The sequence below is a fragment of the Megalobrama amblycephala genome, linkage group LG13 (genome assembly GCF_018812025.1).
Source record: "Megalobrama amblycephala isolate DHTTF-2021 linkage group LG13, ASM1881202v1, whole genome shotgun sequence".
NCBI classification, from domain to species: domain Eukaryota; kingdom Metazoa; phylum Chordata; class Actinopteri; order Cypriniformes; family Xenocyprididae; genus Megalobrama; species Megalobrama amblycephala.
The window spans coordinates 33,373,331-33,385,422 of NC_063056.1; the positions used below are offsets into that span (position 1 = coordinate 33,373,331).

General features: G+C 36.0%; 2 protein-coding genes across 2 annotated transcripts; both read left to right on the plus strand.

The window, feature by feature from the left end:
* The first annotated feature begins 2,791 nt into the window (after nt 1–2,791).
* Nucleotides 2,792–4,464, plus strand: LOC125243709. The gene has a single exon (XM_048153520.1). The coding sequence runs from the start codon at nt 3,258–3,260 to the stop codon at nt 4,410–4,412; it is 1,155 nt and encodes a 384-aa protein (XP_048009477.1). The 5' UTR covers nt 2,792–3,257; the 3' UTR covers nt 4,413–4,464.
* Nucleotides 4,465–5,938: 1,474 nt separating this feature from the next.
* Nucleotides 5,939–12,092, plus strand: LOC125243660 (26S proteasome regulatory subunit 6B). The gene is made up of 11 exons (XM_048153453.1): nt 5,939–6,069; nt 7,061–7,159; nt 7,295–7,481; nt 8,467–8,613; nt 8,736–8,845; nt 8,933–9,026; nt 9,249–9,416; nt 10,471–10,547; nt 10,645–10,813; nt 11,495–11,550; nt 11,679–12,092. Exons 1-11 carry the CDS (start codon nt 6,034–6,036, stop codon nt 11,790–11,792), a joined length of 1,257 nt encoding a protein of 418 aa, XP_048009410.1. The 5' UTR covers nt 5,939–6,033; the 3' UTR covers nt 11,793–12,092.

Consider the following 12,092-nt stretch of genomic DNA (forward strand, 5'->3'; position numbering starts at 1 on the left):
CAGGCCCATTAAGCTTTTGAAAAAATAAGAACACTGGTGAAAAAATACTATAGTGTTTTTGAACCATGCTATAGTAAATTGTAGTGTACGGTATAAATTATAGTATTTACAACACTTTGTTAATGAATGTTACAGCATAGTGTAGTATTAACTATAGTGAACTGATAAACTGTAATAAATACTGTAATATACAGTATCTCAGAAGTGAGTACACCCCTCACATTTTTGTAAATATATCTTTTCATGTGACAACACTGAAGAAATGACACTTTGCTACAATGTTAAGTGGTGAGTGTACAGCTTGTATAACAGTGTAAATTTGCTGTCCCCTCAAAATAATTCAACACACAGCCATTAATGTCTAAACCGCTGGCCACAAACGTGAGTACACCTCTAAGTGAAAATGTCCAAATTGGGCCCAATTAGCCATTTTCTATCCCCGGTGTCATGTGACTCGTTAGTGTTAAAAGGTCTCAGGTGTGAAAGGGGAGCAGGTGTGTTAAATTTGGTGTTATCGCTCTCACTCTCTCATACCGGTCACTGGAAGTTCAACATGGCACCTCATGGCAAAGAACTCTCTGAGGATCTGAAAAAAAGAATTGCTGCTCTACATAAAGATGGCGTCGGCTATAAGAAGATTGCTAAGACCCTGAAACTGAGGTGCAGCACGGTGGCCAAGACCATACAGCGGTGTAACAGGACAGTTTTGAACATTAATGTCTAAACCGCTGGCCACAAAAGTGAGTACACCCCTAAGTGAAAATGTCCGAATTGGGCCCAAAGTGTCAATATTTTATGTGGCCGCCATTATTTTCCAGCACTGCCTTAACTCTCTTGGGCATGAAGTTCACCAGAGCTTCACAGGTTGCCTCTGGAGTCCTCTTCCACTCCTCCATGACGACATCACAGAGCTGCTGGATGTTAGAGACCTTGCGCTCCTCCAACTTCCGTTTGAGGATGCCCCACAGATGCTCAATAGGGTTTAGGTACCCTCAACTTCTTTAGTAAGGCAGTGGTCGTCTTTGAAGTGTGTTTGGGGTCGTTATCATGTTGGAATACCGCCCTGCGGCCCAGTCTCCGAAGGGAGGAGATCATGCTCTGCTTCAGTATGTCACAGTACATGTTGGCATTCATAGTTCCCTCAGTGAACTGTAGCTCCCCAGTGCCGGCAGCACTCATGCAGCCCCAGACCATGACACTCCCACCACTATGCTTGACTGTAGGCAAGACACATTTGTCTTTGTACTCCTCACCTGATTGCCGCCACACATGCTTGACACCATCTGAACCAAATAAGTTTATCTTGGTCTCATCAAACCACAGGACATGGTTCCAGTAATCCATGTCCTTAGTCTGTTTGTCTTCAGGGCTTTCTTACACCCTTCAACCTCTGCAGCAATGCTGGCAGTCTATTTCCCAAACTCAACCTCTGGATATGACGCTGAGCACGTGCACTCAACTTCTTTGGTCGACCATGGCGAGGCCTGTTCTGAGTGGAACCTGTCCAGTTACACCGCTGTATGGTCTTGGCCACCGTGCTGCAGCTCAGTTTCAGGGTCTTGGCAAACTTCTTATAGCCTATGCCATCTTTATGTAGAGCAGCAATTCTTTTTTTCAGATCCTCAGAGAGTTCTTTGCCATGAGGTGCCATGTTGAACTTCCAGTGACCAGTATGAGAGAGTGAGAGCAATAAAACCAAATTTAACACACCTGCTCCCCATTCACACCTGACACCTTGTAACACTAACAATGACACCGGGGATAGAAAATGGCTAATTGGGCCCAATTTGGACATTTTCCCTTAAAGGTGTACTCACTTTTGTGGTCAGCGGTTTAGACATTAATGGCTGTGTGTTGAGTTATTTTGAGAGACAGCAAATTTACACTGTTATACAAGCTGTACACTCACTACTTTACATTGTAGCAAAGTGTCATTTCTTCAGTGTTGTCCCATGAAAAGATATTATAAAATATTTACAAAAATGAGAGGGGTGTACTCACTTCTGAGAGATACTGTACTTTAGTTTTTACTACACTACTGTAGTGTATTGTAGTATAATAGTTGTATAAAACACAGTATGGGGTAAAGTAATTTGTTTATATTACCATAGTTGTTAAATGTTACCACAGAAACTACATAATTACCACAACAAATTAATTCAAGTACTTTACTACAGTATGGTTCAAAAACGCTATAGTATTTACTATACATTTCTATAGTATTTTTTCACCTGGAAAGCACTCTGGAATTATCATATTGATGCATTGCAGTAGTGGGATGGACTACAATGCATTCATACATACATTGGCACTCTATTTCAAGTCGTCTGAAGGGGATATTCTAAAACGCTAACTTGGAAAGCGATATTAAAAGACCAAATTCAGTACAGACCATTGGATCCGAGTCATGAAAGATTTGACATAAACGAATGATTCATTCGCGAATCGAACATCATGACCTGTCTTATGCATAATTAGCTATAAGAAGAGCATGTTTATGTTTCTGGAGTTTAAGGGACTGAAATTTTCATATGTTCCTCACAAAGATATATTATCCTTTTCGTTTCGCCAGAATAAATTACAGGTTTGGAACGAGTTCGAGTAAATCCACAGTAGGCTAATTTTATTTTGAACCGAATTAAAGCTAGTTGTAATACCGGGGTTTCACCTCTAGGGGGAGACACACTTTCATTTAATGAGGTGAGGCACAATTACAGCGAAATTAAAGAATGGGAACTGTATCATACTCACGTGCAAAGTATGTAGGCTACTTTAAATGAAACCTTTATATATAATTTTGTAAAATATATAGCATTATATCTACATTGAATTGCTTTTCCTGGTTAATACTTTAAGTCTGAGCTACAATTCTTTCTGTGAGGAAACCTCTTAATGTCTGCAAAACGCTACGAAACGATTTTGTTCCGCTTTATATTTATTTATTTGGCGAGGTTGACACAACATTAACGATTAAGATGTTAAAAAATAAATTAATGTGCACTAGAATGCGTGCATTTCAGACCAGATAAAATCAGAAGGATAAATAGAATGTCACGTGTCTGAAGGCACGTGAACTCAAAGGTTCAAGACCTACATTCTATTCTAGATTTTGACATCATAATGGACATTATACATTAGAGAGAATCCTGGTGAAAAGACCTTAATTTAGCATCTGACTGTTGTTATTGCTTGCTTATTGCTCATTCAAGCCAATTTTGTTGTTGCTGTTGAAGAAATCTTCACTCCAGCATTTAAACATGTGGTACAGAGAAAGAAATACTCTCCAGAATCCGGCACTGCTATGCCTAGTAGGCAAACAGATTTTCTGCAGACCTTCTGGACCTTCCGTCTTGCCAGATACTGGACAAAAGAAATCGGCTTCAGGTGAAAGGCTTCCGGGACATCGAGGTCCCAGACCTCCTATCTATTTAATGGATGTGGTAGAAAGAAACGGCACAGACCCTTCATGTGAGTCTGGCCTGAAAGCCAATCCTCACCCTTCCTTACCACCAACACCCAGTCTTGCAAGTCGACCAGTGAGGGTGGACAAACAATCGTCTCTGTCTGAAAGCCCTGTTGCTGTGTTCACAAACATACCTGTTCTGGAACCAACCCATGTTCATGTGAAGCCTGTAGCTGGACAAAACAAGTCAGCTGGACATTGCTTTTTGCCAGAGTCTGAAGAAAAGACATCAGTTTCAGGTGTAAGACCTCCAGGGCATCAAGGAGCCTGGTCTCCTAAGCGTTTCATGGAAATGTCAGTGAAAAACATCATATACCCTTCATGTGAGTCTGACCTGAATGCCAGTGCTGACCCTTACTTATCCCTTCTCGGTGATCTTGCGAGTCGACGAGCGAGAGTGGACAAACATACGTCTCTGCGCCAACACCCTGTTCCTGTGTTCACGAACATGCCTGTTTCTGTGAATATTTTAGCAGGACAGAAGTCTGTTTCAGATGAAAGACCTCCAGGACATCGAGGGCCCAGACTTTGTACAAATTTAATTGATGTGTTGGAGAGAAACATCGCAGAACCTTCATGCGAGTCTGATCTGCAAGCCATTGCTCACCTTTCCTTACCACGACTGCCCAGTCTCGCAAGTAGACCAGTGAAGGTGGACAAACGCATATCTCTGTGTGAACGTCCTGTTGCTGTGAACATGTCTGTTCTGGAAATAACCTGTGTTCCTGTGAAACCTGTTGCTGACCCACAGAAAAGAGGCAGTGTTGTTGTGGCAAGGAATCCCGTGTCTTTTCAGAGTCCATTTCATGATGAGGATGTCAAGATCAAGAGGACTCAGCCACCAAAAAGAATCCATCCTCTGGTCAAAAGATTTTCCTTTGTAGACAAGAAGCCAGACTCTACTGCTTGTACCAGTTTTAAACCCCTGACCCTGTCTTTAAGCTTATAAAGCATCCACACGCAAAGAAAACATGATGAAAAAGATATTAAAAAATGTGCATCTAAAATGTTCTTTGTTGATAAACAGGTGACAGGATGAAATGTACATTAAAAATGCTTAATCATTATTTAAACAGCATTTCACAATTAATTGTATAGCACAAATTGAAGAAAAAGCTTATTTAACAATCATATTTGCAATATGTCAGCCTATTGAAACAACAGACAACAGCCATTACAAACCTTGGTTAATGGAAATAACATTCTGTATCCAACGGCAGTAGATTAAATATTATTCCCACACAACTGGGGCATGAAAAGTGTGATTTATACACACAAATGAAACCAATAGATGAAAAGGCTTCATCTTTGAGGCTTTGTAGCAATAGCCAACAATACATGGGCCAAAATTATCGATTTTTCTTTTATGCTAAAAATCATTAGGATATTAAGTAAAGATCATGTTCCATTAAGATATATTGTACATTTCCTACCGTAAATATATCAAAAATGTATTTTTTGAGTGGATATGCATTGCCAGAGCTGGGTAGATTACTTATGAATTGTAATCAGTTACTGATTACAAATTACATGACAAGATTTGTAATCAGTAATATAATTACACGTTTTTGGTAACATAATCTGAGTACTTTTGGATTACATTTACATGATGTCACATATTGTAGGATAATCTTGTACTATTTTGACAGATACAAAGAAAAAATATATTCTATTCACCAACAAGAGCCTCAACATATTCTTTAATAAAGTGCAATGTATGGACAGTTAATACTTCAAAATACTAACACTAATGTACCTGTTAGTGTTTGCTGATAGTAACACTAAATTAAACAAAATCACATCTTATGATTTTAAAACATGTTTACTTAAAATTAAGTAAATTTAGAAAACAGCAACATTACAAAAACCAAATATTGAAAAACATGAAATTCACAGCAATATCACTGCTACATCAAATATTTTATCTATATTTCATATATTATTATTATTCAATTATTATTATTATTTCACACATATATATATATATATATATATATATATATATATATATATATATATATATATATATATATATAATCTATATTTCATATAGATTCATCTATATTTCCCCCTCACCGCTGGAAAAACCCGAAGAATCACGAATGTATATAAGCGGCAGGTTTATTATGAAAAAAATATAAAGGTAAAAAAAAAGAAAAATTAGAGAATCAATGAACTTACTACTATTGTGTAAATAATATGTAATCATGTAATTCATAAAAAGTAACTGTAGTCTGATTATGAGTATTTTAAAAAGTAGTTTACTCTAATTACAAGTTCTTGATTTTTGGAATCTGATTACATAATCCAGATTACATGTAATCCGTTACTACCCAGCTCTGTGCATTGCTAAGGACTTCATTTGGACAACTTAAAAGGCGATTTTCTCAATATTTTGATTTTTTTTGCACCCTCAGATTCCAGATTTTCAAATAGTTGTATCTCACAATTTCAAAAAATGGTCACATATATATAACACGTAAGAAATTGGTGGCCTTTAGGACCCTGTGATTATTTACGGAACTTCATATATATATTCTGCGACGTGACGTCAGTTGCTACAAGCAAACATGGAGGACGGCGGAGTGTTGGTTGAGAAACCTCAGGTGAGATGTTATGCTGTGTTTTTAAGCATTTTACAAAGACAGGGTTGGCATATACACCACTATTATCTCTAAAAAGTTCTAGCCTACACAAACAAAACACATATATAGCAAGAACACGACTCTGAAGCTTAAAATAAACAGTGAAAAGATGCCGATTCATTCAGCTCGCCGCAAATGCTCAGTCATGCCATTCTCTGACATCGGCTAGCGTTAGCATGTGCTCTCACGTTAATTTACATAAGATTAGTACTCATTGCGAATCTGTCAAATTCAGTTATTTATTTTTGTTCATATTTGAGCTATATATGGTTATTTTGAAATGTTTTCTTTACTCGTTCACACATTATACATCGGTTAACCTCTAGGTTAGCCATGTAGCATAGCAGTTTATCAGTTGTATTTGTCATTTCATTAACATCTTATGACAAACATTATATAACGCTTAATAGAACTGTAGTGCATGCACTTTCAATTTTCAATATGTATGAATATATAAATTATATATCAGTTTCTTGATACTCGTTATAACAGTTTGAATATGCATTAATTTATGATCTGTTATGCATGTTATGTTAATTATGTGTGAAGTTGTGATCTAATTATTTGTAAATTGTTATTAATACAATTAAATAAAAACATTTTTAACTAAGAAGTCAGGTTTAATAAAAATAATTGTTATTATTATTAATATTATTATTATTATCAGTGGTGGAAATGGCCGAGATTCACTGCGGGACCCTAGTTGGGGCCTTATTTTATAATTTCGAACCACAGAAGCAAAATTTTGTCCCACTATTTTTATGTATGAGATTTGCGTTGCATTTGGGGGCTAAATGATTGATAAATGATGGAAATCCCCCCCATTTCCATCCTGATTATTATAAAAAAAAAACAAAAAAACCTTTCTTTTAGATTTAATTTAATTGTATGTTCATGAAACATTGCTTTGCACCTATGTATTTGTGATCTTTTTCTGGATGACGATTTACAGGATGATGTGCCGGCCCTGCTGAATTCAAGGCCCCAGACCGGCTTGTCTTTCTTGGCTCCTGAACCAGAAGATCTTGAGGACCTTTACAGCAGATATAAGGTTTGTGAGTTTTGATTGTGTTATTGACATGCTACTTGTCTTTCACAATATTGTCCTTTGAATATTTGAATACACCTGCCCACTTGTTGACACATAATCACCAATATTAATTGACCCTCATTTCCCACACTGCAGAAGTTGCAGCAGGAGCTGGAGTTTCTGGAGGTGCAGGAGGAATATATTAAAGATGAACAGAAGAATCTGAAGAAGGAGTTCCTTCATGCCCAAGAGGAGGTGAAGAGGATACAGAGCATCCCTCTGGTCATTGGACAGTTCCTGGAAGCAGTCGACCAGAATACTGCCATTGTGGGCTCGACCACAGGTAAGAGGATTGATCTTTATGTAATAATATTGATTACAGTATTATCAGTAGGCTTTAATTAACTCTGTCTTAAGTTTTAAAATGGCTTTAATTTAACATGTATAATCATGAAATTTAATATGCATACCTTAAAATTGAATGCACTGTAAAGGTCCATTTACACCAAGGATGATAATGTAATGATAGATTAGTGTCTATTAGATATAAAATATATTAAAAAAAAAAAAATCACAACTGTAATGATGATGGCAAAGATAAACAATATTGTTGGAATCACATTCAGAATGATTTTTTCCAACTGATAAATGATAAAAACATCAGAATCCATCCAACTTTAAAGAGCTTAAATGGTTGTTCACCCAAAAATGAAAATTGTCATCATTTACTCACCCTTCAAGTTGTTGCAAACCCATAAGACTTTCATTCATCTTTGGAACACAAATTAAGATATTTTTAATGAAATCTGAGATATTTTTGTCCCTCTGTTGACAGCTGCGCAACTCTCACTTTGATACTTTTGAAGTTCATAAAGAGATTGTAAAGCTAATCCATATGAATTGAGCGGTTTAGTCCAAATTTTCTGAAGAGACTCAATCGATTTATATGATATGTATGATATATTAGGCTTTTATTCACATATAAACATTGATCAGTGAACATAAACAGAAGCTTAACTGAACCTGCTTGAACAAACTCAAACGTGCTCTGTAACACACGAGAATGAACCTCATTGGTTCTTGCATGCATCAAGCAAACGATATCATCCGCTAGTGTAGATGATAATGTAGTTATTGTTATAGTTATCTTTATTGTTCTCATTCTTGGTGTGAACAAGCCTTAAATTGCTTTGGATAAAATAATCTGCCAAATGCTTTAGTGTACATAAGAAATTTTATGACATTTGTACATGTTTTGTTATTTGAAACTACACAATTTGGCTTTGTCAGTAATGAGGTACTTTTTTTATTATTATTTATTTATTCAGGGTCCAATTATTATGTTCGTATTCTGAGCACAATTGACAGAGAGCTGCTGAAGCCCAATGCCTCTGTTGCGCTGCACAAGCACAGCAATGCTCTGGTGGACGTTCTGCCTCCAGAGGCTGACAGCAGCATCATGATGCTCACTTCAGGTATTCTCAAACAGTTCCTTGTTCATCCTGTATTTATTATATTAATTTCCCTACTTTTAAGTCAGTTGCACCTCCGTCTTAATATTTTACTTTTAATGCGTTTCTACTCTACCTGATTCTAGATCAGAAGCCAGACGTGATGTACGCAGACATCGGAGGAATGGACATCCAGAAACAGGAAGTGAGAGAGGCCGTGGAGCTACCTCTCACACATTTTGAGCTTTATAAACAGGTTAGTATGTGCGTTCAAGTGCTTGTGGAAAATAAGTAGGTGTGTAGCAGCTTTGTTTGTCCACTCAGTTTCTGCTTCTGTTCTCAGATTGGTATTGACCCACCCAGAGGAGTGCTCATGTATGGCCCACCTGGCTGTGGCAAGACTATGTTGGCAAAAGCTGTGGCTCACCACACTACAGGTAGACTCAGTTGTGGTTAGAGGTTGTCAATTGCCGGCTTTCCACAGGCCAAACTGTTCTTGTTGCTTAATCGTTCCGTTGCATGCCCAGCTGGTACGGATATGGTTTCACTTTTCACTGTGGGGACTGTGAAGTTCATTCCTTAACATTGATGGAAATAAATGAGATCTGAAGCACGTGGTAATTTTACAACTTCAGTAATTGTGTTTTTATGTTCTATAGCGGCCTTTATTCGTGTGGTGGGATCTGAGTTTGTGCAGAAGTATCTCGGTGAGGGTCCACGCATGGTGCGAGATGTCTTTCGACTGGCCAAAGAGAATGCCCCAGCCATCATCTTCATTGATGAGATTGATGCCATTGCTACCAAGCGTTTTGATGCACAGACTGGAGGTATGCGTCCCTCTCAGGTTTTCCAACTTCTGTTACCTTTCAAAGCTTTTGCTTGGGTATATTAGTTATGTGATATCTTAACTTTTTTTATGAATAATAAACTATTATTCATAATATTATACACTACCATTCAAAAGTTTATTTATTTTTTATTTTTTGAAGAAATTAATACTTTTATTCAGAAAGGACGTATTAAAAGGATAGTTCGCCCAAAAATTCTGTCATCATTTACTCACCCTCAAGTTTTTCCAAACCTGATAAATATATTTTGAAAGATATTTTGAAGAATGTCGGTAACCAAATAGTTGATGGACCCCATTGACTTCCATAGTATTTTTATTTTTTATTTTTTTTCATACTATGGAAGTCAGTGGGGTCCATCAACCTATATTCTTCAAAATATCTTTTCAGGTTTGGAACAAATTGAGGAGTAAATGATGACAGAATTTTCATTTTTGGGTGAACTGTCCCTTTAAATTGATCAAGTGACATTTGTGACGAAATAAATAAATAAATAAATAAATAAATAAATAATTTAAAAAAAAATTTCAAATAAATGCTTTTCTTTTTAACTTTATTCATGAAAAGTATCCTGAAAAAATATAAAATGGTTTCCACAGCAATATTAAGCAGCACACCAAATGAAAATTCAGCTTTGCCAAAATTTGCCATTGCAATTAAAATAGAAAAGTTATTTTTAACTATAATAATATTTCACAATGTCACTGCTTTTACTGTATTTTTGATCAAATAAATGAAGCCTTGTTGACTGACCCCAAACTTTTGAACAGAAGTGTACATATTGCCCAAAAAATATAAATTGTCATAATTCACTCATCAATCATGCTTCGTTTCATGACATCCTGAAGAACATATTTAGGGTAAATCTAAACTGTTGTCCTCACAAGTTATGCACTGTATTTCAATTCTACTAAGATTTTTGTTGTTGTTCACTGAAAATCTGTCCTTTTGTCTTTCTTTCTTTCTTTCTTTCTTTCTTTCTTTCTTTCTTTCTTTCTTTCTTTATTTATTTATTTTCCCCCTATGTTTGTAGCTGATAGAGAAGTGCAGAGAATCTTGCTTGAGCTCCTTAATCAAATGGATGGGTTTGACCAGAATGTGAATGTGAAGGTTAGAGAGAATTTTTTTTTTTTTTTCGTCATCATTTCTTGTTTTTTTTATGACAGTATCAGCCTGTTGACATTCTGATTTATTCTTTCATTGACAGGTTATCATGGCCACCAACAGGGCTGACACACTGGACCCAGCCCTTTTGCGCCCAGGTAGACTGGACCGTAAGATTGAGTTTCCTCTGCCTGACCGTCGACAGAAACGTCTGGTGTTCACAACCATTACCAGCAAGATGAACCTCTCCGAAGAGGTTGATCTGGAGGACTGTATCCTCTTGTCCCTAAATGAAGTTTTTTCTCATTAAGAATATGATTACATTTAATTATCTAGAAGAAGAAATGAGGAAAACAATGCATGAGAGTAAAAGAAAATATTTAACAAAATACACAAGTTTGGAGTGAGTAAAAAAAAAACAACAACTTTTATTCAGAAAGGATGCGATAAATTAATCAAAAGTAACAGTAAAGACATTTTAAAATATTGCAAAAATTGATTTTGTTCTTTTGAATATTCTTTTAAACTTTTTATTCATCACAGTATCCTGAAAAAATGTATCGCAGTTTCCACCAAAATATTAAGCAGCACAACTGTTCTTAACATTCTTGAGCATCAAATCAGCATATTAGAATATTAGAATGATTTCTGAAGGATCATGTGACACTGAAGATGGTAATGATGCTGAAAATTCAGCTTTGCATCACAGGATTTTTTTTTTTTTTTTTTTTTTTTTTTTTTTAATATTTCACTTTATTACCAGTTTTTTTACCATTGTATATTATTAAATAAAGGCAGCCTTGGAGAGCATAAGAGACTTCTTTCAAAAACATAAAAAAAAAGTTTTACTGACCCCAAAACTTTGAATGGTATTGTTTCTTGTATTAGAAGACTGTTATATGTGACTATAAGACTGTTATATGTGATTATAATTGCCCTTAACCAAAATGCAGATGTTGCAAGGCCCGACAAGATCTCTGGTGCAGATATCAACTCCATTTGCCAGGAGGTGAGTTAGAAGACACTATATATTCATTAAAAAAGGTTTATTTGTTTATATTTTAGTTGTGATCTACATTTCTTCCTCAAGCATATGTTTCTCTTTTTTGACCAATCTTGTTTCTTTTGTGTCTACAGGCTGGTATGCTGGCTGTGCGTGAAAACCGTTACATTGTGCTGGCTAAGGACTTCGAGAAAGCTTACAAGACTGTTATCAAGAAAGACGAGCAGGAACACGAGTTCTACAAGTAGAATACTCAACTAGATATCAGCATTAGCTTTTACCGTTTGTTTCAGCCTTTATTTGTACGTACAGTGTAATGTTGAGGACATAACACTTGATTTAAACCTTCAGGGTTTACACTGCTTGTACTGGGACTTTGATTTCACAGGATTGTTTCAGATTTACATTATATAAAATATGGATGGAAAACAAACATACACATCTTGTAAGCATTTTATGTATTCTGATTAATGAAGAAAGACCATTTCAAAGACAGCCATTAAAATTTTTTCCATAATAACTCTAAATAAACATGTTTTTGATAACAA

What these genes read in the sequence shown, in the direction of transcription:
- LOC125243660 (XM_048153453.1), top strand. Translation starts at nt 6,034, where the DNA reads ATGGAGGACGGCGGAGTGTTGGTTGAGAAACCTCAG. An exon ending in ATTTTGAGCTTTATAAACAG is followed by an intron (nt 8,846 to 8,932) that starts GTTAGTATGTGC and finishes TTCTGTTCTCAG; the next exon opens with ATTGGTATTGACCCACCCAG. An exon ending in TCAACTCCATTTGCCAGGAG is followed by an intron (nt 11,551 to 11,678) that starts GTGAGTTAGAAG and finishes TTGTGTCTACAG; the next exon opens with GCTGGTATGCTGGCTGTGCG.
- LOC125243709 (XM_048153520.1), top strand. Translation starts at nt 3,258, where the DNA reads ATGTGGTACAGAGAAAGAAATACTCTCCAGAATCCGGCACTGCTATGC.